The 26,132-nt window shown below is 41.3% G+C and overlaps 1 protein-coding gene across 4 annotated transcripts in view; it reads right to left on the bottom strand.

Annotated features, from left to right (window-relative positions):
- arhgap32b (Rho GTPase activating protein 32b) overlaps positions 1-26,132 on the bottom strand; it is a 168,336-nt gene that overhangs the window by 80,587 nt on the left and 61,617 nt on the right. For all 4 annotated transcript variants that reach the window (XM_013134594.4, XM_020048382.3, XM_020048383.3 and 1 more), the window contains 3 exons: positions 25,513-25,629; positions 3,400-3,508; positions 381-472 (listed from right to left, as the gene is read on the bottom strand). In XM_013134594.4, coding sequence (XP_012990048.2) covers positions 381-472; positions 3,400-3,508; positions 25,513-25,604 — 293 coding nt within the window. In that variant the 5' untranslated portion in view covers positions 25,605-25,629. The remainder of the gene's footprint in view (positions 1-380; positions 473-3,399; positions 3,509-25,512; positions 25,630-26,132) is intronic.

The following is a 26,132-nucleotide window of genomic DNA, read 5'->3' as shown; positions in this document are numbered from 1 at the left end:
ATATGTTTAATCCTGATCAATCCAAAGAATAGAAATTTGAATGAATGTCTTCCACTTTTCATTTCCACACTCAGCCAAGTAGGGCTGTATGATCTGGGAAAACAATCTAGGTCAAGATAACCGGTGAAACAGAATCATGGAAATAACACACACAGAACAAAAATATAAATGCAACTATTTCAATACTTTTACTGAGTAACAGCTCATGGATACAAGAGAAAGCAATGGAGAGAGTGGGATCAGGGTAGACAGGAACAGGGCCAACGTCCGAGAGAGATGGGTGGGTGAAAGGACAGAGAGAAATGGGGGAGGGGTGAAACCAGAGAGAAACGTGCATCTGATGTGAGGAGTTCAGGCAGTAAGGCTGTCGGCTCACTCACTTCTTGATGTTCTTGACCTTCATGCTGGCCGTGCTACTGCAGGAGCGCAATAGGGGCTCGGCATTTAGCTCGGGGACCTCAGCACTCCGCGCCTGCATGTCGCAAAGGGAAACACGTGCTTGTCAACAACGCAAGACTTGGGAAATAACCTCGGACACACTCCTGAGTTCAAGCATGAAAAAGAAACCTTGGGAGGGCAAAAGAAAAATGTTTAAAGAAACAAATCCAGGATTTTGTGACTTGTCAAAGTAACTTCTTTTTATATTTATATTTTATTGGACAAAGTGGAAGGAAGGTTAGTTGGAGAGAGTTAGAAAGGCAGTCGGACAAATTAAAATCCACCAGCTACCCACCCCAAACATCTTCTAGCTTTGTTGGAACCAACAATGTTAGGGTGACGGAGATAAATCATGTCGGAACTTTTTCCACCTTTAATGTGACCTATAGCGTGAACAATTCAATTGAAAAACAAACTGAAATCTTTGAGGGGGAAACATTTTAAATTTAAAACTCACAATAACCTGGTTGCATAAGTGTGCACACCCTTAAATTAATACTTTGTTTAAACACCTTTTGATTTTACTGCAGCACTCAGTCTTTTTGGGTACGAGTCTATTACCATGGCACATCTTGACGTGGCAATATTTGCCCACTCTTCTTTGCAAAAGCGCTCAAAATCTGTCAGATTGCGAGGACATTTCCTGTGCACAGCCCTCTTCAGATCACCCCACAGGTGTTCAATTGGATTCAGGTCTGGGCTCTGGCTGGGCCATTCCAAAACATTAATCTTCTTCTGGTGAAGCCATGCTTTTGTGGATTTGGAAGTGTGCTTTTGGTCATTGTCATGCTGAAAGGTGAACTTCCTCTTCATCTTCAGCTTTCTAACGGACACATTAAGATTTTGTGCCAAAATTGCCTGGTATTTGGAACTGTTCATAATTCCCTCCACCCTGACTAAGGCCCCGGTTCCAGCTGAAGAAAAACAGCCCCAAAGCATGATGCTGCCACCACCATGCTTCACTGTGGGTATGGTGTTCTTTGGGTGATGTGCAGTGTTGTTTTTGCGCCAAATATACCTTTTGGAATTATGGCCAAAAAGTTCAACCTTGGTTTCATCAGACCATAACACATTTTCCCATGTGCTTTTTGGGGACTTGATGTTTGTTTTTGCAAACTTCAGAAAGGCTTGGAATTTTTTCTTTGTAAGAAAAGGCTTCCGTCTTGCCACCCTACCCCATAGCCCATTAATAAGAAGAATACAACCAGTACTTGCCAGAAATTCCTGCAGTTCCTTTAATGTTGCTGTAGGCCTCTTGGAAGCCTCCCTGACCAGTTTTCTTCTCGTCTTTTCATCAATTTTGGAGGGACGTCCATTTCTTGGTAATGTCTCTGCTGTGCCATATTTTCTCCACTAGATGATTAATGTCTTCACTGTGTTCCATGGTATATCTAATGCTTTGGAAATTATTTTGTAAACTTCTCCTGACTGATATCTTTCAACAATGAGATCCCTCAGATGCTTTGGAAGCTCTCTGAGGACCATGGATTTTGCTCTGAGATGTGACTAAGAAAAATTGCTTATCAGCTTAACTTTATTTGTGATTATTCAGAGTCACTTTAAATGATGGCAGGTGTGTAATTACTTCTATTTAACATTAGTTTAAATGTGATTGGTTAATTCTGATTAAATTCACATTATAGGTCACATTAAAAGTGAAAAAAGTTCTGACATGATCTCTTTGTCTCATTCTTTTACATCACAAAAACCTGGCACTTTAACAGGGGTGTGTAGACTTTATATCCACTGTATATGGCAGTACAGTAAATGTCAGTAGTACATTAAGAAATGTATTTGTATTTTGATTTGGTATACACATTTATTTCACTGAACATAACCAGCTGGTGTCATTTCAGCAAAGCCCTGTCTCCTTATGTACTGTAGCTCCACCTATATGTGAAGGGTGAAAAGGCATTCACCTGCTTTTAGATTTTGGTTCATAGCCCTTGTTGAGCTAAAAATATACAGCTCCAGAAAAAAGAGACCACTGCACCTTTTTATTTCCTTTCCAAAAAAGAGACCACTGAAAATTGAATGCTTCTGTTCCTCACACAAAACTTTCCTTTTAACTTTTTTGGAGAGGAAAGAAAAAGTTGCAGTGGTCTCTACATTTCTTCCAGAGCTGTATATCTTCTCGGAGCACATTTAATCAACAACCAAATCAATATGGTCCTTTCTTCAGACCTGAGCACAGACCTTCACACTCAACACGTTTGTTCATATAATTCACTAGTTAGCGACTGTTTAGCCCAGTTATATACTCAGTGGCCAGTTAATCAGGTACACCACACATGAAATTGGATTGCTCATACATACGCAGTGAGACCTGTGGCAGTGGCTTGCTATATAAAACAGCCAGACAGAAACTGAGGCATTCAGCTACTGTTTGATTGAACAGTAGAATGGGCAGAAAACTAGTGACCTAAGCAACTTTGAGAGTGGTATGATTGTAGGGGCCAGGCACGCTGGTTCCAATATCTAAGAATAGTCTGCCATCTTTGGCACACAACTGTGCCTACCGAGAATGGTGAAACTAACTAAACACATCCAGTCAGTAGCAGGCTGCTAAACGACAGCAATTGATGAGGAGTCAAAACAAAAATTATGCTGGGAAAAAGGTGAGCCACAAACAGGCAAATAACAACAGAGTACTACCGTTGTGTGCAGAATGGAATCTTGGAATGACTACAGTTGATAGACTGGAAAGATTGGCGAAACAGTAACAGTAACTGACTGCAATTACATTTTAACTGTAGGGCCAACAAATTATTGACCTGGAAACATCTGTTGAACTTGCTTTGGAGGACTTGATAAATTAACAGGGACAACAAACGAAGAAACAAATGTTAAGAATCATTGGCTTGACTGATTTTACAGTAATAGCAGTGTGTGTTAACATGTCCATAAGCATACATGTGACTTTGTGTATGTACAGGTCTCTGCAAGTGGTCTCCACCTCACCATGGCACTGATGGTCTCCTCCCAGTCGGGTCTCTCTCGGGGGTAGACCAGACGGGCCAGCTCAGGTACTATGTCGTCCTCCTCTGGGTGACGCCCTGGTCTCAGGCCCCTAAGGAATGTAGTGAGGCACGACAGCAATATGAAAACATAAAAAGAGTGAAGACAAGTACACAGAGTGATAGCGATATCAAATGTCATGCATAACCACATCCCCCCTTTAATCCATTCACTACCCTTAAATCCTCATGAAAACCCAGCACCCAAATCAAAATTCCCTCCATTCCCACTCTCCTTTTCTCACCCGAATGTCCTTCATTATGAGCACTCCTATCTGTATCATATCGGCTGCTACTGACACAAAAATGAAATATTTTCCCTCTATTTTGTTTCCTATTGACTGACTGTGGACCCTAACAGCACAGCCTGCAGGTCCAATCATACCCTGATAGTATGATTTTACAGCCATTAACTCCAAAAATGTGCCACTGATGCACAGTACCAGAAGAGGTAATCCAATTATTATATTTCTTGGTGACAGAGACTACACAGTCCAGACTGTTCAATGCCCCACATTCCTAGCATTCTTTTATTTTAAGTGAGCATTCTATATACTATCTTAAGAGTTGTATGGCTGAAACTAGCAATTTCTTCTAACTGAAGTCACATTAAAGGCAATAATAAGCAAATCATATGACCTGAGTTGGAATCACTAAGATTTCACAGTGCATTCCAGAGCAAAAAACAAGTCATGAAGTCCAAGGAACTCTCTGTAGACCTTTAAGACAGAACTGAGTCAAGGCATAGTTCAGGAGAAGGTTATCAAAAAAGTGCTAAAGCATTGAACATTCCCAGATGCACAGCGGGCTCCATCATTGTGACATGGAAGGAGTTTGGAACCAGCATGCATTGCAAAAATATTCAGACTGCTGATTACCCGCTCTGCTCACATGAGGCCGGGCATTGTCCTGCACCAGGAGGAACCCAGGGCCCACAGCAAAAGCGCAAGGTCTGACGATGGGTCGGAGGATTTCATCCCGGTACCTAACAGCAGTCAGGGTACCGTTGGCTAGCACATGGAGGTCTGTGCGACCCTCCAAGGATATGCCTCCCCGGACCATCACTGACCCACCGCCAAACCAGTCATGCTGGATGATGCAAGCAGGACAACTTTCACCACATTGTCTCCAGACTCTTTCACATGTGCTCAGGGTAACCTGCTCTCATCTGTGAAGAGAACAGGGTGCCAATGGCGGACCTGCCTCTGGCAAATGCCAAACGGGCTGCACGGTGCTGGGCTGTTAGCACAGGTCCCACTAGAGGACGTTGGGCCCTCTTGCCACTCTCATTTCAGTCTGTTTCTGACACTTTGATCAGAAACATGCACCCCATCAGCCTGCTGGAGGTCATTTTGTGTGGGCTCTGGCAGTGCTCCTCCTGTTTCTCCTCGCACAAAATAGCAGATACCGGTCCTATTGCTGGGTTGATGCCCTTCTACGACCCTGTCCAGCTCTCCTTGTATAATGGCCAGTCTCAAGTTTCAAGGTTTATTTGTCAAATACACCAAAAAACACAGCGTCATCCTGCACAATGAAATTCTTGTGACAGGGCACCAACTACGTAGTGAGAGTTAAAAAGAAGATTATATAAGCAAAAATATAGCTAGACAGAGAATAATAATAAAATAAAGCCACAATATACATAACAATGTACACTAGCTGCATTTGTTTTTTTAAGTATGGTAAACTAGCAGCAATCTGGATAGTATTATTAAACATTTAGATATGGCAAGTATGGCAGTAATGTACATACTGTAACAGTTTGAACAAGCAGCAATTGGTAGAGTTATTGAAAATTATAGATACATATGAGTACAATAAGCTAATGAATGGTGGCATACCACACTACTGTTATAAGCAAGTGTGCCAGTATTGGGACCTTTTGGGACATACTATCTCGTCATTAAATTGCATCTCAACATCAGATTTTGTCGCTCTTTAACATCACGCCAAGTTTGTTTATTTAGCTAGACACAAGCATTGTATAAAAGTTTACTTCCGACACACATACCATGGACTGCATGGCTTTTGCAACTGGCCGTTTTAATAGCTTTAAAGCCAGTAATTACTAGTATACTACTTGGAATAGTATACTACTTGGAATAGCAATTTCTAGGACACTGAAAATGAACTTTACACTGCCAAAGCTATTTGATTTCATGGCACAACAACGTTTGTTTTTCATTCATACGGAAATTACATTGATGCAATAACTATCCATATAGGTGATGATAACTGCCTGTTTCGTCAAGTGAAAAGATGACAGAATCGCAGAAAGCCCTCCTCTTTTACTGTGCTAAGGGTTGTAGTCTGTATTACCCAAAAAAGCAAGCACGGATGACCTGCCTGAAGTTGCCCCCACCCCCCGTTTGTGCTTTGTTTGTGCTGGTTTGTGCCGGTAAAAGTTTTGTTTGTGCTGCGTTGGGTTTTAAAATATTAGACATTGAATTATAGACGATGACGTCACCAGCCCCCCCACATGCTCCAAATTCACCCAAAATAGTATCATTCGTTTGTGCTGGTTTGTGCCATAAACATTTTCGTTTGTGCTGTGTTGGGTTTTAAAATATCAGAAATTAAATCAAATCAATGTTAATATTTATTAGACCTATAGGCTACAAATAAGGCTGACTGAATAAAATAGATAAATCAATGGTCACAAGATCAAAAATAGTTATAGACAGCTCTGTATTTTTGTGTGAAGTTAGTCAGTAGCCTATAGCCTATGAGCTAAAATGTTAGATGCTAATAAAGATGATTTAATAGTACATCATGCAACTTCTTATCAGTGTTTTTTGTAGTCCTGTAGTGTTTAATAATGTCATGTTGTTCGGATATTAGGCCTATGTCACTCTTTTTTTGTTCTCCCACTCTCTCTCTTTGAGCAAAATTGATTTGCGCGTATGCCATCAATTTGTAGTTTAAATGTAACTTCAGCATTTTGGGCAAGAAAACAGCTAAACTATCCTCGAGGTGAGTACACTTTCAAAGTAGAATTGACGAAGACGTTCTGTCATCACATAATTTGTTGACTAAAAAATGATCTTCACTTCAGTGTCTCCTGATTGTATTTTATTTTTAAAATTATTTTTGTTGAACATTTTGTATGTCATACACTCTTGTTTTCCTACTCCTGTTAGGAGAAGTAGTGTGCTATTTTATGGGAGTTTGCACTCAAGTCTATTATTTTGTGTGGTATCTTTTGAAGACAGATTGTAACTTGTCAGTATTAAGTTTTTATAGGTATTTATTTTGTGGTTAATGGTATGTTCGATAGTACATAATTACATTTGAAAAGATAAATCATTTTGACTTAATTGAGTCATGAGTTTCCACATACATAAATAATAATAGTAGTAGTAGTAATTAAATTATATATACACACAGAAAAATAAATACACACACAGTAGCCTACCAGTGAAAAGTTTAAAAAAATGTTTCTCAAAGTTTATTGTTCTCTTATGCTCACTAAGGCTATATTTATTTTATTAAAAATACAGTAATATTGTGAAATATTATTCCAATAATACTGCAGTTTTATATGTGAATATATAGTAAAGTGTTATTCCTGTAATCAAAACTGATTTTTAACATCATTAGTTCAGTGTCACATGATCCTTCAGAAAACAATAGCTAGCCTACTGATCTTACCAATTTGATGCTCAAGAAACATTATCAATTTTGAAAAGAGTTGTTCTTTTCTTCTTCTGAAAACCAATATATACAACAATTCAAAGATGGTGGTTAAGTAATGTAGCCTATATAAAAAATAAAAATAAACTTTTATTTAGCAAGGACGTAATAAATTAATAACAGGTCAACATTAATCAACATTGATCAAAATTAAGAACCTTTCTTAAATGAGCACCAATAATAATTGAGCATACAATCAACATTTTACTATGATTTCTAATGAATCATGTGAAATTGAAAACTGGAGTAGGTCTAATGATACAGAAAATTCTGCTTTTACATCACTGGAATAAATGACATTGTAATTATACATATAATATAATATATAACCGAAAATAGCTACAAAATAGCAAATATCTTGTAATAATATTTCACAATATCAGTATGTTCAATAAAAAATAAAAAGCCATAGTGAGCTTAAGAGACATATAGGCCTATAGCCTTTACAATACACACGTGTATAAACACAGCAAACCGATTATGGTGCGTGTATTTGTGACCATTTTTATATTATTAACAAAACACAGCATACAGTAAGTAAAAACACTTACCTTGAAGTTCATGTTGCATCCACACATCCTGTGATCCGCATCAGTTCGTTAAAAGTTGAAAACGCACAGGATAACAGTAACCTATAAGTGAATATTGTGATTTGGTTTGCCGATTCTTTAGGTCTTACCTTAATTGTTACTTCAACTAGCCTACTGTTAAAAAAAAGTGGGCTGGTGCACCGTCTTTAATTCTCTCTCATTCAGTGTCTTTCCCATTCAGTTAGTTGTTCACAAACGGAGCACAAACGAACGAGACTATTTTGGGTGAATTTGGAGCATGTGGGGGGCTAGTGACGTCATCGTCTATAATTCAATGTCTAATATTTTAAAACCCAACGCAGCACAAACGAAACTTTTACCGGCACAAACCAGCACAAACGAAGCACAAACGAACGAGACTATTTTGGGTGAATTTGGAGCATGTGGGGGGGCTTAGTGACCTCAGATTGACCTAAAAAAATTGTTAATATCTAAAAAACCGAGAAAGCACAAACGAAACTTTTTACAGCACAAACGGATCACAAACGATTGAGCATAGTTTGACGACGTTTTGCGTTGGGGGGGGGGGCAACTTCACGCAGGTGCACGGATGCATGCATACTTCGAAAATCCACCAGAAATAGTAGCACATCCGGGAACTTTTGGCATTCTATTTTCAGCGTAATATGGTTTGAGACATGCTAATCTTCTCGCTAATGTGGCACACTAGTATGCAATTTGAGATTCAGACTATGTTTGCAGTAGTGGCGCGTCTAATGTGAATTGACCAGATCAAAATTACGCGTGAAGTAATGACGCCGTTGATGTTAGTCCTTCGTGTGATTTTGGCTTTACGTGTCACCCTCCGCATATATATATTTCAACGTAGAGTAAACAAGAGACAAATTGCCGAAATATTTGGTTTGCGTTATAAAATTTGAGTCAATATAGGTCAACATTTAGTTTAATATGCTAAACAAAGTGTAAAGTGAACTAATACTACAGGACACTCTTCCTGTTATCATTAATGACAGATACTAAATTAACTTACAACTGCGTTTGTGACAATGTAAGGTAACTGTTGCACTTTTTCAATGTAATTGTTTATCAATGACGTTCAAATAAAAAAATATAATGCACATGTAGGCGTGTGGATGTCATCTCATTAATTTAATCTAGTTTTACTATTTGGTCAGCATTATAATATGTTTAACGGTAATTTGTTGTTTGCCTGTCTGTTTGTCTTTAGACTCTTAAGGAAAGTGGATAGGCCAACAACACGATTAAAAGAGCACTTGGGGGTGTGCTTTTTACACTGGCACGCACGCAGCCTGTAGTAAAAGGTTGCATTAGCCTGTAGACTCCATGCCAATAACAATTTCACTTAGATGCCTTGCATCTATGTAAACTGCTTGTATATTCCATCATGATATTTACACCACCAAATGTGTCAGCGTAATCTCGGGAGTTGATAGACCTGAATTCATAGGCAACACTACAGAGCAACTTAAGCATTGCAGTTAGCGCTGCAAGCAATGGCTTTTAAGTGTTTGAATGAATGAACTGCTGTCGAGCCTGCAAGATAACTATCCATTACCGCTCACTGTAATTACGTACAATAAGTAAATACGTACACAAAAAAATGCATATTTACCAAATTTGCCTTCGATGATTCCCTGGCCTTAACTATCAAATTTCTCTTGCGCCTCAACGTTACCATGACAGCAGTGTAACTAGGTGACAGCAGATAGTTAAAAGTGCACACACACATACAAACACAAACACACAGCCAGCATACAACCAATGCATTGCACTTGACATGTTTTAATACACCTGAATACTAAATGAGTATGGAGATAGAATTGCTTCTAAATTATTGCAAATGTGTAGACCACAATTTACAACTGTATATTACAATGTGTAAACAGAAAATAAAATGTACAAATGACTGTAACATCCACAAACTAATGTCTCATGATCTGCAAATACAAAACATGATCCACAAATATATTTCACTACCCATAAAAATTCCTTTCTGCTTGTACCTCAAAGCAAGGATTTGAATATATGAAAAATTATTTACAATTACCCACCACACCTTTAAAGAGTAAATTCAATGTTTGAAGATCACATATTTGTGGAGTGGTTCATATTTGTTTGTAACATTTTGACTCAAGTTTTGCGATGTTATATAATACTAAAAATCTACAATTGCATAAATTCTACAAACAAATACATGATCTGTAAATAGGAAACGTGGTCCCCTAATGAATTTCAGAATCTTCAAACAAACACGTAAAAAAATCACAAAAAAATACTTTACGATCTGTAAACATCCGCAATCCCAATTCACAATATGCAAACGTATCATAGTAGGCTATCAAAATTTGGTATGAAAAAATGACAGCTGTGGTTTATCAGACCATATACCTTTGTACGCCTATACTTTGATGAGCGCCTAACAGCCCATAACTGTGGTATATGTTGTATTTAGCCTACTATAAACCGATGTTTACAGATCGTGATTTTATATCAGCCTATACAGCTCGTCTCATCATTCCACATTGTAAAAAATGTTTGACCAGGGGATATATAGTGGGGAGGACAAGTATTTGATACACTGCCGATTTTGCAGGTTTTCCTACTTACAAAGAATTTAGAGGTCTGTAATTTTTATCATAGGTACACTTCAACTGTGAGAGAAGGAATCTAAAACAAAAATCACATAACACTCAATATAACATGAAAGAGCACTTTTGGTGATACAGTGTAAAAAATGTATATTATTTAATGGTAATTTACTTAAAATGTAGTTTTCTGAATTTCAGAATGACAGTAAATTTTTGTTTTAAATTTGATATAGAACCTTTATTTTACCTTTGTCCTGCAAAATATCTAGTCTGGAAACCTTGCTGTCAGACTTTTTACTGTATTTTTACAGTATTCTTTTTGCAGTGTAGGAATCTCTAGTGATGATATTAACAGGGTGCACTGTTGCCAGTGGTGATGCTAGTAGTCATCTGTAGGCAAACCAGACTAAGCAAATAACATAATTGAACCTTGCATGTGACTTGATAAGTCCAGCATCACCATTCTGTCCATCAGTTTGCATTGATCTAATTAAACTAATTTTAGACGCTCGTAGTACTATCCTTCCCAACCTAAATCACTCTTGACTGGCTAGTACTTCAGCGGTCTGGTTCAGTAAGGAAGGACGAGGAGGAGACAAGTTGTGTTATTTTTTTAGAGGTAGGCTTCTGCAGGGTGCGCCTTTAAGAGTACATAGCGGTTTTATAATAACACTGATAACTTGATGCAAGTCAAGCATCCATCTCAGCGTAAGTGCCCATGAAGCATTTAGTTAACATCAATGCAGTTTTATCACAATGAATATGTTTTAATAAAGCTGTATCTGGCTTGTTATGAGTCAGTTCAGTATCGAGACAGCACAGATGCACTGTATGCTTAACTATTTCACAAAAATGTTAACATGAGCTCCAAGATCACTTCTAAACAACACAGATAGGTACGCACTTTCATAAAAGGGTAACTACTTCCGTACAACAAAATATTATTATTTACTATTCTTTTTAGACCTCAGAAGTGGTCTCCTGAAGTGGTTTAAGCATTGTTATGGACTTTGTACTTAATTGTAATAAAACATTTTGAGAGTGAAATCCTAAAAATACTAGGAAACCCTGCACATCAACAGCGGTACATTTAAAAAAGGAAGGAGACCAACACAGCACAATTATCCATTAATCCCATGGCATATGCATTTGAACCCATTCGTTGTGGTGTTCCAGCAACTGTTCACTTTGAGCCAGAAAGTATAGTTGTACCGGTAGTAAGATTATACCACAGGCTAAACAACATTGTGTGGGTTCTCATGTGGCGATGCTTTTAGTTACGGAATCCATTCTCTGCTGCAAAAAAGCAGCCGTACACAACCTGGCTGACAGTGGTGTTAAAGGTCCCGGTTTTGGGACTTGTTTAACAGTTTTAAATCTGTAGAACAGGATAAATAATGAGATTGGAATTCCCCAGTTCTGCAAACCATGTTGATCTATGTTGGAATAAACCCTCACTATTATACCCATATACATGCAATAGCATACATTCAGATGAAATGACGGGACAATTGCTAATTACTTTCATCATTCTGTGAGAACAGTTCCTTGCTCGTCTCTTCCCTGAGTCTAGTCGGGCTGTTGCAAGCTTCTCCAAAGAAGTCAAGTCCAATGATATTATACAGAGAAATTCCACTAATCCTAATGCTTTCTGGGCACAGAATGAGGCAAACACAGCAGCAGTTTATGGCTAATACCTAACATTAGCCAGCTCAAGCTAGCTAGTGTTGCTCTGCTCATTGGGTCTGCTTAATGACTTTGACAATAGTGCTTTACAGGTGGTTCCCAAAATATTCTACTCACCTAATACAAAAACAAATAACCTGGCCTAATTACTGTGTTACCTACCCCTTGAACTAATTCAATTTCACAAATGCGTCCCACAACCTGGGGTACTTTCAGTAGTTCTAGCTCTCTTTTAAACAATGTTAAGTAGTAAAAAAGCAGATCAACATTGTCGGCCAGAACCAACATTGTAGCACATTGTCTTGACAACAAGTGCAAAAAACACGATACTGTCGATCTTCCTCCAACAAAAAATGTCTGATCCTGTTCCTTTAAACTGAAGGCAGTCATACTTCTAGAAAAGAGAAACACAAGCTAAAGTCCACCACATCAAACACCCTGCTTGACCTCACACACATATACCATGACATCCCAACATATTGCAGTTTTGAAACTACAGTAAAAGTGGATGCTATGGATGCAGTAACTGCAACATACTGCAGTTACACTGCCCACCTCTAACTACAAACATACAAGTACTCATACACATACACACACACACACACCAGGCATGTTTCTCATACACTCACAGAGACCAAACCACCCACCTCACGGGTGTATCTATACGAGGGGTTGACCTCAAACTGTCATCTTCAATGCAGGTCTTGAGCTAGGGTTGCTTGCATCTCTTATCAACAGGCAGAGAGTGGAAAAGCAGAGAGACGGTAGAGAGTAAGTGAGGGAGGAAGAAAAGAGAGAGAGGGGTAGAGAGAATGTCTCCCCCCTCGACATTCTACTATTTGCACATTATCACAAAATTGCAACTATGTAGAACATAACATTAGGCAAAACTATTTTTAATGATGTTATTGCTTCGAAATGCGTTATGCGTAAAATTAGCATGAATGCTTGATTGTTTAGGCAAACTAATGTTTGCTTTATCTTTAGAGTAAGAGAAGCCCTGGGAGCTGCCAGCAGCTTGCTGCATTATGACACTGACTTAGCCAGCTCCCTAAACCACTGACCCTGACGCAGATACCACAACACCTCCAAAAATCCCTCACTGGAACTTGTACTAACCAAACAGATCTGAAATCAGAGGATGGTGCTGACCCCGGTGTTATAGGATTTTGTACATACGAGCAGTACATTTTATTGAGCTGTAAATTGCTAAACAGATGAGACTAAATCCAAAACATGGTGGGCAAAACACTAGTTAATGGATGTAGGATATAGATGGATAGAGACTTTATAATCACTATTCCTTTGATTCGGGTAGAGCCTCCTGCAATCCAGGACATTTATATCAGGTGGTGTGCAGAGGAAGACTCTAACAGTAGTGAAAGACCCCCTGTCAACAAAGTAAGCCTGTTCATCTTTGTACTACTACATGGCAGGCATGACAAGCAATACCAGTGCATCAGGTCTACCAACAATAGGAATCTGTAAGCTTCTACCCCCAAGTTATAAGACTGTTAAACATGACTGCTAATCGATCACTCAATGGCTACCCGGACTATTGACATGGCCATCTTTTTGCAATAACACTTTAGTACTGGCTATAGACATACACACACGCTCATTCACAAATAACATGCATACCTATACACACATATAAGTAGGCATACACCACCCCCCCCCCCCACACACACACACACACACATCACAAAACCTGCTACTGTTTTAATCCATCCTGTTGCCTAGTTACCTTACCCCAACCTACAGTATACAGTCATTTCAAAAAGCAAGTACACCACCTGGAAAACAGAAAAAAGTATGTACACCTCTAGCTTCAATGGTGTTTTTCCTCCTTTGGCTGAAATAATTTAATGTAGCCATTTCTTGTAACTGTCACAGTGACTGGGGAGAGTTTTTGCATCTGAGTCAATGTAAGTATTTCTTTATAGTACTGCTTCATCTGTGTCATCTTGAGGGGTGTCTTCCTTGCTTGGTTCAGCTTCAGCATTTTGACAGATGGCCTCACATTCCCCCCAAGAATTTTAAGGAACAATATGGATTTATTTCATGGTTGACTCATTGATGGCTACTTGGCCAGACCCTGACATAACAAAGCACCCCCAAGCCTTAACGCCAACACCAACATGCTTTACGGTTGGCATGAGGTTCTTCAAAGGCAATGTTTTGCATTCTCTAACATTTGTCAAACAACTACACCTATGTTAATCTGTCCAGACCACATTGTTCCAGTAATTTTGGTCTTGGGTTGTTGGACAATCAGTCATGTCTTGATATTCTTTTTTTGGGCCTCCCAGGCCTAAAGGCACCAAAAAAAAATATTCTGACAGCATAGGATAGCTATTTTGATATTGGCAAGATGTATTACCACACACCCATATGGGTAAGACCAAACCAGACCAAGTTTGTAATCTTTATGGAATGCTGGACCCTCCCAAGGTACTCTAATGATTTTTTAATTATTTCCACCTGTAACCTAACATTTTTGCTATTTCATGTCATGACAAGGGTAGGACTCTACTATCTTTTTCTGTATAAGGAAATTGTAATTCTATGTATTTTAATTTAATAAATGGTTTTAAACTTTAATTTCTGTGATTTGATGAAGACAACGTTCCAGGGGAGAAGTTACTTTTTTCCGGGCCGCGTAAGCGGAGCCGGCCTAGAAGAGCAAATGTCACACTGACTGACTCTTGTTAAATTGCATTAAATAGCAACTCTTGTTAAATAGCATAGTGGTTAGAGACACAGACTACGGAACAACAGGTCCCGTGTACGACTCCCGTAACAGTTAAAACACATTATGCCTAGGATTTGTTCAGGACGGACAAAGACTTCGATGGCTGTCAGCTTCAGTAGCTACGTTACAGGAAGCCCAAAATAAAACATTTTTGGTGGATGTTAGGATTTCTTCAGGATAGACAAACACTTCTCTGGCTACACAATTCTGTCGTCTCTTCACCTGACGAAAAAGTCAGTTATCGCCACCTACATTGATAGATACTATATCAATGTCATTCACAAATAGCTAATTAGCTGTTAAAACAACCAGCGGCAAAAGCCATACAGTCCATAGATGCTATTTGTGGTGGAGGTAAACTTAATAAGAAACATTAGTCAGTTTAACATAATGCTTCATGGTATCTAGTGACATATTCAAACTCAGCATAATGTTAATACAGGAGATAAATAGCTCTGTGGCGTACTTGTTAAAGACACAGCCTCTTATGTGGAAGACCCGGGTTTAAGTCTAGGGAGTGAAATAATGATCATCAATTTTTATTGCGGGCCGGCTGAACTAGGCTTGCCTGGTTTCTTGTTCACATGACTGTATTTTTAATGTCCATTGATTTTGATTTGATTGGTTGAATCAGGTTTTGGTGCTGGGATGGAACAAAAAAATTACTTAGGCTGATCTCCAACAATGGATAGCAAATGAGGTAAATAAACACCAAGAAGATCATCATTTATAGAATAAGTTTAGTATAATATCAATCAATGAATTAATCAAATGTATTTATAAAGCACTTTTTACATCAGCTATTGTCACAAAGTGCTTTAACAAAACACTCAGCCAGAAACCTCAAGTAGCAAGCAACTACGATGTTGATGCACAGTGGCTAGGAAAAGCTCCCTAAAAGGGGGCAAAACTTAGGTAGAAACATAGAGAGGAACCAGGCTCTGAGGGGTGGCCAGTCCTCTTCTAGCTGTGCCGGGTGAACATTTTAAGAGTAGAAATTGTAGTAGTTAATAAATGCATGTGGGCTGTGTCCAGTGGATGCCATGCACTGATTCTGCATCTCTAACTTTAATCGCCAGATCATTCCACAGTACTGGACCTTTATGGAAGAAAGTCCTGCCTCCAACTGTTAGTTTAGAAATTCTAGGTACATTTAGAAGGCCGGATTTTTGCGATCTTAGGTTACGTGTAGGTATGTGTGGCTGGATCATTTCAGCAAGGTAAGTAGGAGCCTATATTGCTTAATAGGTTACCAATTGTAATGGTTGCGGGAACACTCCTTGTGACAAGACATGGGCACGGAACCAGTCGCACAAGTTGAAATCAAATGAATTTATTCAGACATAGAAAAGGGAATTTAGGTACACGGGAAAAACCCGGACTAGAAAACAAAGGGTTGCAATCTTGGCACATGTAAAAACAAACAGATGGAAACAGAGCAATAGGGTATTAATAAAGAATGTTGAGGAAGGAACTCAAACGAAATAAAGTAAACAGGGTATTGCAGGCATAATTCAATGAGGCAACCAATACATGTAACACTCACACACTCAAACGGTAGCATGTTGTACAATCAACAAGAGGCAAACAGAAAAGGAAGCCCTATATACACCCGTGATTAAACCCCAATTAGTGAAAGGTGTGAGGGATAACAAGACATAAGTGAAGGCTGCGTTGGGTTTGTGTGCCTAATATTCCGGGGATGTCGAACGATGGTTCCTGGAGGGGGTTGGAGTGGCTGCAACCATCGGAGCTGATTGCCACCATGGTCCTGAACGGAGAACCGTCACAACAATAAAATCCTAAAAATCAGCCCAGCCTTAAAAAGCAGCCAGTGTAGAGAGGGTAATACTGGAGTAATGTGTCCAAATATTTTCAGTCTAGTTATGTTTCTAGCCGTGTTCAGCACAAATTGAAGATTATTTATTGATTCATCAGGGTAACTGTAGAGAAGCGCATTCCAGCAATCGAATCTTGAAGTAACAAAAGCATGGATTCGTTTTTCTGCATACGTTTTTGATAAAAAGTTCTGAATGTTCCAAAGATGGAAAAAAGCAGCTCTTTAATACACTGCTCAAAAACAATTAAGGGGACACGTAATCGTCACACTATAACACCAAGTCAATTAAACTTCAGGGATATCAATCTGACCAGTTAGGAAGCAAAGCGATTGTGAATCAATGTCACATGTTACAGATCAAATGAGTGTGACAACAGGTGCACTGGAGAGGCAACATCAGTACAACCCCCAAAAAGGGAATGGTTTAGCAGGTGGTGGCCACAGACAATTGCTCTCTCCTTATACTTCCTGACTGATTCTTCTCTAGTTTTGTGTTTTGCTAGCGTTCTTGTCACTACTGGTGGTATGAGGTGGTACCTGCGGCCCATTCAAGTTGCACAGGGAGTCCAGCTCCTCCAGGAAGGCACATCCATATGTGCCATTGCAAAAAGGTTTGCTGTGTCTCCCAATACATTCCCAAGAGTATGGAGGAGATTCCAGGAGACGGTTCGTTACACAAGGAGAGCTGGACTGGCAACCCAGCAGCAGGACTGCTATCTGTTCCTTCGTGCGACAGACAGTCCAAGAGCTGACTGATGCTCTGATCTAGGTCTGGGAGGAGTTCCCCCAGGACACCAACCGACGTCTATAATCAGATGAGATGGCGGACCCCAGGAGTGCCCAGACGTTGTCGGGAGTGCATATAGGCATGTGGGGGCCATACACACTACTGAGTCATATCATGAGTTGTCGTGATGAAATTCAGACAAGTTGGAACAGTTTGTGATTTCAATTGCTTACTTTGATTTTCTGTGTTAGTTTGAATCCAGCCCTCAATCGGTTGGTGATTTTGGTTTCCATTGACAGTTGTTACATCATTTTGTTCTCAACGAATTCCAATGTTGAGTAAAGATTTAAATATTCTAATATATTTTGTTCACTGAGACCCAATGTGTGATTTAAGTGTTCCCTTAAGTTTTTTGAGCAGTGTCTATTTTATATGTTAATCAAAGGAAGAAACATACCTTTGATTTGTCAGAGGACATGCCATCCACACAAACATAACTGATATCTTTCAGATAAAAAAGGATTTACACCAGGCTAGAACGTGTCCAAGAGAAGGGAGTGATCAATGGTGTCAAAGGCAGCACTAAGATCAAGAGGTAACAGGACGGATGCTGAACCTTTGTCTGAAGCCATTAAATCCAGACTAGAATATTTTCAGAGGTATTATTTCTGCTATTTTTAATGAGTTTGGTATGCATGTGGAGGATAGGGAGCAATTAGTTATGTTCAACATTGACTGATCAAGCACAGGAAGTAGCTCCTTAAGTAGTTTTGTTGTAATCACATCTACAGTAGTTGACAATTGGTGACTTTAGAACTCATTACTAATTTACTGAATGTGTCGAGCAATACAGTATCAAAACGTGTCCCCATTGATACCTAGTCAGGGAAGTTCTGTGCATTCTCAGGACAACTGAGTTTTTGAGGACTATACCTATTTAAGGAGGAGTCAGTTGTTTGTTATCTAATGGAGGTGATCTCTTCGTCAAAGATGTTCATGTATTCATTACTGCATAAAAACAACTTTGCAACTATATAAAAGAGAAATTTGCATTGTTTTTGTACACCACAATCATCTCATCTCATCTTCATCTGCTTATCCAGTATCGGGTCGCGGGGGCAGCAGCTCCAGCAGGGGACCCCAAACTTCCCTTTCCCGAGCCACATTTGCCAGCTCTGATTGGGGGATCCCGAGGCGTTCCCAGGCCTGTGTCGAAATATAATCTCTCCACCTAGTCCTGGGCCTACCCCGAGGTCTCCTCCCAGCTGGACTAGCCTGGAACACCTCCCTTGGGAGACGTCCTGGGGGCATCCTAACCAGATGCCCGAACCACCTCAACTGGCTCCTTTCGACGCAAAGGAGCAGCGGCTCTACTCCGAGTTCCTCACGGATGGTTGAGCTTCTCACCCTATCCCTAAGGGAGAAGCCAGCCACCCTTCTGAGAAAACCCATTTCAGCCACTTGTACTCGCGATCTTGTTCTTTCGGTCATGACCCAGCCTTCATGACCATAGGTGAGGGTAGGAAGGAAAATTTACCGGTATATCGAGAGCTTTGCCTTCCGGCTCAGCTCTCTTTTCCTCACAACGGTGCGGTAAAGCGAATGCAATACTGCCCCCGCTGCTCCGATTCTCCAGCCAATCTCCCGCTCCATTGTCCCCTCACTTGCGAACAAGACCCAGAGATTCTTGAACTCCTTACCTTGGGGTAACGCCTCATTCCCTACCCGGAGGAGGCACTCCATCGGTTTCCTGCTGAGAACCATGGCCTCAGATTTAGAGGTGCTAATCCTCATCCTAACCGCTTCGCACTCGGGTGCGCACCAGTCCAGTGAGTGCTGAAGATCACAGACCGTTGATGCCATCAGGACCACATCATCCGCAAAAAGCAGTAATGAGATCCCCAGCCCACTGAACTGCAACCTCTCCCCACCCCGACTACGCCTCGATATCCTGTCCATAAAAGTTACAAACAGGATTGGTGACAAAGCGCAGCCCTGGCGGAGGCCAACTCCCACCTGGAACGAGTCCGACATACTACCGAGAACCCGAACACAGCTCTCACTTTGGACGTACAGGGATTGGATAGCCCTCAGAAGGGACCTCCTCACCCCATACTCCCGCAGCACCTCCGACAGTATCTCCCGGGGGACCCGGTCATACACCTTCTCCAGATCCACAAAACACATGTAGACAAGATGGGCATATTCCCAGGCCCCCTCCAGGATCCTTGCAAGAGTAAAGAGCCTTCTCCATGGCTTCCCCAAAATCCGCCCACACCTGCTGTTTTGCCACTTTCTTCAGTTGGACGGCTTCCCTGACCACCGGTGTCCACCAGGGTGTTCGAGGGTTACCGCCCCTTGGCTTTGAACATCGACCACTAAGGTTCAATGCCCCCAACCTCCACAGGGATGCCAGAAAAGCTCCGCTGGAGGTGTGAGTTGAAGATCTTTTGGACAGGGGCCTCCTCCAGACGTTCCCAGTTCACCCACACTACCCGTTTGGGTTTTCCCGGTCTGTCCAGAGTCTTCCCCCTCCCCCTGACCCAACTCACCACCAGATGGTGATCGGTTGACAGCTCCGCCCCTATCCTTACCCGAGTGTCCAAAAGATGCAGTCTCAGATCTGATGACACGATCACAAAATCAATCATCGACCTTCGGCCTAGGGTGCTCTTGTACCATGTACACTTATGAGCATCATTATGTTCGAACATGGTGTTCGTTATAGATAATCCATGACTAGCACAGAACTATAACAACAAACGACCACTCGAGTTCAGATCAGGGAGGTCGTTCCTCCCTATCACGCCTCTCCAGGTGTCTCCATCATTGCCCACGTGTGCGTTGAAGTCCCCCAGCAGAATTATGGAGTCCCCTACTAGAGCCCCATACAGGACTCCATTCAGGGTCTCCAAGAAGGCCAAAAACTCCGAACTGCTGTTCGGGGCATATGCACAAACAACAGTCAAGAGATCCCCCCCCCCCCCACAACCCGTAGGCGTAGGGAGGCGACCCTCTCATCCACTGGGGTAAACTCCAACATAGCGGCACTCAGCTGGGGGCTTGTGAGTATCCCAACCCCTGTCCTGCGCCTCACACCCTGGGCAACTCCAGAGAAGAATAAAGTCCATCCCCTATCCAGGAGTACGGTTCCAGAACCGAGACTGTGAGTGGATGTAAGCCCCACCAGATCTAACTGATAGCGCTCCACCTCCCTCACAAGTTCTGGCTCCTTCCCCCACAGAGAGGTGACGTTCCACGTCCCCAGAGCCAGCCCCTGCCGCCCGGGTCTGGTCCGTCGAGGCCCCTGGCCTTCACTGCCACCCATATGGCAGCGCACCCGACCCCAGCGGTTCCTCCCATGAGTGGTGGGCCCATAGGATGGAGAGGGGGGTGCCACGTTGCTTTTTCGGGCTATACCCCGACCAGGCTCCGTGGCAAACACGGCCACCAGGCGCTCGCCGGCAAGCCCTCCCTCTGGGCCTGGCTCCAGACGGGGGCCCTGAGCTTCCTCCGGGGAAGGGTAACTCCTCCTCTTCCTCAGATATACATAGGGTTGTTTTGAACCATTCTTAGTCTGGCTCCTCCCCTGAGACCACTTTGCCACCTCAATCATGTTGGAGAAATGGGCTAATCGAGCAGATGTGTGTGCTATTCAGTTTTGCACTATACTAACTTTCCAGGCTAGTCAAAATACTTACAACTTGGTGGAGCACCACTTTCACTCCAACTTTCAGGAGGCTTGCTTGTGCACTCTGTGTATCAGGGAACAAGTTTCTTGTTGTGTATTTCTTTTGTTTTCAGAGGTGCAACCATATCTAAGGTATTGTGCAGTGTTCTCTAATCTAATCCTCGATTAGATTGTTTGCAGAATTATTTATTCTGGTACGGTGAGCAAGCCTGGAATAGTAGCAAAGTCTCTATACATACAGTACAGAGATCAATAGAATACAGACTGCTGGAATAAAAACATGGACACCATCAGTAGCACACCAAAAGAAAAACATTTTGCACCATACTATTGGCTAGGCCTTTAAGGAAAGGTTTGATAAATGCTAACTCCTGTTAATATAAGTTGACAGCTAATCTCTTTCCCAGACACTTCTGCAGAAAGGTCTGGTAGGAAAATCTGTCAAACTTGGGCTCCACTATCTAATGAAAAAATGAGTAGGAAATTTGGGGGGTGATGGGCATTGGGAACCCTAACCATCAATCCTAGATGTAGACCAATTTTGAAAGAGGACAGCCTAAGGAGGAGATTCTGAATCTTACCTGAATTACATTTTTTATTAATCTTTTTACAGCCACTATTGTCTTATGACACACTTGCACACTACTTTCTCTCCCCAAAGACATTGTTTAATCAGATGGGCCAATGAAAGGGGTTAGACAATGCTTAAAATCATGCTAATCTTTGGGACTGAGTTGGGCCACTGAGAGAGAGAGAAACATCCAGTGACTTTCTGAGAACAGAGGCATGTGCACAAACCTGCACATATGCCCATCCTAAACACAAGTTGAGTCTCGGTCTCAGATGATTATAATCTCCAAGAAATGTAATTACAATGAGTCAAAATGTTGCAACACTGAAAGTTTAATGATTAAATGCATCTATTAAATGAACTCAAGTGAACCAAATGACCTAAAACCAAGGCTGTAACTGGCAGTAGTTTGCGTTCTCCCCAGTTACCTTGTGCTGGCAAACCTAGAAATAATCAACCTTTCTACACTGTTTCCATGGCAATTCCATAAATAATCTGTGGACCTTATCACAACCCAGGCTAGTTATTCACCAAAGGCAAAGTAGAGCTACATATGCATCCCTTAAGACCACAATTAGGATGCAGGCATAGCAAAATAACAAACTAGTGTGATGACAAAGACTGGAGATGCAAACATTATTTTGCTTATTATCTGTCATTGTTATGTCAGTTTATGGCAATCAGAATGTGAATCAATATCACAGAGGTCGAGTCAAATTTACTTTCACAGAAGTAACATTAATCTGAAATGGATTGCAGCATATAGTCTAGAATGAAGGAGTGCTGAATGTGTGCAGAACAGGTCATGGTCACAAGAAAACTTTATTGCCTTTCACCCTTGACTTTCTATACAGACGCAAGTCTGTCCAGGACTATTAGGATAGGAAGATTGCACATAAGACTGTTATGACAAACTAAACTAATCCAGAACCCCATTACTGTTTCAATGACCCAACTACAGAACCATATCAAAACAAACTCAGAGAAAAGCACTAGGGTAGAGCTTCCACAACAGAGTCAAGCTTTACACAATATTCTTCTACCCCTATGCTCTTGAGAATGAAAAACACCCAAAACTCTTAAAAGGAAAACACTTAGGAAAAAGTTAGCAAATGTGTAGCCATTAGCCCATATAGTGAGATTGAGATGTAGTAGGCAAGCAACAATTCTAGCAATACGTATTCAGGATTCCTCTCCTGCACTCAATTTATTTCAATGCCCTTAAGGGGGATGGAGGAACCATGATGAAAAGAAAAGAAAAAAAAAGAAACAGAAAGAAAAGAGCATTATCAGTTAGCACAGCACATGGCAAAATGATAGAGAGTAGGGGAAGGGGTAATGCAAGTCACAAAAAAGTGCCATACTCTAGAGTAGAAGAGTCACAAAGGGGAAAGAGAGAGTGAAGGGAGAGATAGAGACAGGGAAAAACAATAGGAGAAACCAATATATAAAGACAGCATAAGAAACCAGGCCTTTAATGAAAGATACCGTGTAATTAGGATACAGAGGACCATATCTGGTTTGGACAAACACTGAAAGCAGAAGAGCAAGTCCTAAGCAGGATATAATGTGTGTGTTTCAGGCTTTTCTATACAAAAACAGGAACAAAAACATGCCCTAGCTGTGAATAAATCAGAGTAGGGTGACTAATAGGAAAAAATGTATGGTCCTCACTTTGAAAACTGGTATTTTTTTACTTCAGGGTTAGGTTTAGGGCAATTCAAATTGAGGTTAGGGTTAAGGATTACAGGTTTACTTTAGGCATTATCGGTTAAGGTTAGGTATTACGGGTTAAGTTACATGTTAGGTGTTAGGGTAAGGTGAAGTGTAGACAAAAGTTTATTGAAGAGCATGGGAGGGCCATAAAACCTTACTGTTCCCTAAAGAAGAACATCAATGTTCTAGCAGACCCATCCTAAAGAGGGAACATATTGTTGTAACACAAAACTGCTCAGCATAACTCTCCACTTGCCTCATCCCCTCTGTTGTAATGTTAGGCTAATATCTAATGTATGCTAAGTTGCTGCTGCCATGGCAACACCAGAGCAGGCATCCATGACTTGGTTCAACCCGGGGAGAGACTCAGTTCAACCCAGGGAGAGACTCTGTTCAACCCAGGGAGAGACGCAATCCATCCAGGGAGAGACTCCGCTCACCCAGGGAGAGGGAGAGAGTGAAGTGAAGTTGGGCTGCTGGACTCTATCAAATAAACAGAGCCATGTTACCATAATGAACACAGATTCACACACAGCCAGGCGCACACAACTGCACGCAGAAAAACACATTTACACACATTTAGAGATCAAGAGGGGAAGGAGGTCTGAACATGAGGGAGGGAGCCAACTGACTATCTATTCTCTAAGAGGAGAGAGAGGAGGAGTGTTCCTCTTTAAACCGTACAGCCAGGCAGGGGGAGAACTTTGTGCATCACGTGTGTCTCTATCAAAGGCAGCCAGAGGAGTGGGTGGTGGGAAAGACACACTCATTTCAATGGTGCTTCTCTTCTCTTCTCCAGCTAGCAGCATGGCTCTCCTCAGATGGTGAAAAAAAGCTTCTTTTTTTAAGAGAAATTAATGAGTTTGTGTGTGTAGGGGTTTGTGTCTTGTAGCCTAGCATAAGCTATCTAATAGTCGTAAGTGTGTTGATCCAGCTGAAGCTGATCGATGGGCGTAACAGAAAGCTGATATAGCCAGTAGAAAGCTGCTGCAGCCAGCCAGCTCTGTCATTAAGGGAATATAGTTTCCAGAAGATATGGCCTGGATAAGGCTGCACCGCATACAGCTCTGTTACGCCAATCAGTCTGATGGCAGCATAAGACATTTAATGATTATGAATTCACTGGGGCCATTTCTGTTAGGCCCAACTACACAAAGAAATACACACACATTTTACTATAATTTCTCCAACCCCAGCTCATAACCTCAACACCAAATATAACCCTGTAACTAAACTGGCCATTTAGGTGCAAATGTTGGGCTTTCCCCACCAAATGCTACCATGACAGACGATTATAATACCAAATTCAAATGTGAACCAACTATATTCAATTAGGGTCAGGGTGAAAGAGACATTAAATATACAGACATTGAGGCAAATTTTACCTGGAGATAAATAATGGGTTGGTGCTTTTTTACATGAAAAGCATAGTCTTTCTTTGTACTGGATCTTTGTTAATGGTTGACTCATAAAGGATACCACCTTTGTTCACTCCAACAATTAATCCACACATAAAAGGGGAACGAATATTTACATTTACTTTGTTAATATCTTTGAATAACCCTCCTTGTTCATATTTCACTGACCCTCATGGGTTAACATACCTGTGAAAACCCAAGTTCTACTTCGCACCTGGCAAAGCACCTTGTTGACACGCCCAAGCAGTTGAAATAACGTGATTGATCAACTGTATGTGAGAATTAATTTAGAGTCACTTGAGGAAGCGACATGTCCAGTCTAGTTTACAAGCAAGCCAAAAATAGTCATTTAAATGGACTGTGATGCGATGTCGTCATAATGTTAAATGTCCTTTGTTTTATCACGTGCAGTGATTTATGTCCCCACATGTATAGTAAAACACTCGTATACACACACAGGCACACACACAAATGCTTAGGAACACCTGCTCACAAATCATGGCATACATACAGTCCTAGACGTGTGTCCAGCATTGTAATACATGCACACACCAACCACACCTCATAGCAGCTAATGAACAGATTGCACAGCTTCGCACGCTGTAACTCCGTAAATGTACACACACAAACACACACACACACACACGCTCGGCAGGCGGTTACTTCTACTGTACACACAGACACAGCTCCACCTGCTTTCAAACCAGGGTGTGGTTTAGAGAAGCTCCTTCCAGCCAGGGCAGCTGTGGGCCAGAGTGTAGCGGAGGTGAGTGAATGTGTGATGTTCTGCTGGGTCTTACCTGTCAGAGATGTCATGGCTGGTTGCTGCGGCTCCCAGCAGTCCTAAAGCTGCACTCCCCACTACTGCAGCAGCCCCACTACCTGCCTCCATGATACTGAGTCACTGCGGGAGTAGCCTGCCAGAGAGGGAGGGAGGGAGAACGATGAGAGGTAGGTGAGGAGGGAGGGAGGATACGGAGAGGTAGGTGAAGAGAGAGAGAAGGGCGAGAGAGAGAAAGACAGAGGGCATGACCATGAATAAGAGAGAAATGGTGTGGAGAGGAAGGTGAGGAGGAGGACCAAGGAGAGGAGAGTTATTTGTGTGTTTGTAAACTGGGGACCACCTTCATTGAGCTGCAGTTCAAATGCATTTAACAAACACACAAAAAGTTTAGAATTGCAGGACATTCCCATGACAACTGTATTATATTTAAATATAATATAAAAACTGTTTTGGCTTAGGGACGGACAAAGGAGGGGAGGGCTTTGAAAATCTTAGGCTGGCAACAAGCCTTTGGCCATGCCCAATGCAACATCTCCACAATGCCCAAGAAAGCCCCAATTTGATCTACAAAACTCCATTAACAATTGAAAACCTCTTCACACGGTCCATTTTATGTTTAAATTACATCAAAATAAG

This window comes from Esox lucius, chromosome 7 (assembly GCF_011004845.1).
Source record: "Esox lucius isolate fEsoLuc1 chromosome 7, fEsoLuc1.pri, whole genome shotgun sequence".
Lineage (NCBI taxonomy): Eukaryota > Metazoa > Chordata > Actinopteri > Esociformes > Esocidae > Esox > Esox lucius.
The sequence above is the reverse complement of the archived record's forward strand: the minus strand, read 5'-3'. Positions and strand labels throughout refer to the sequence as shown.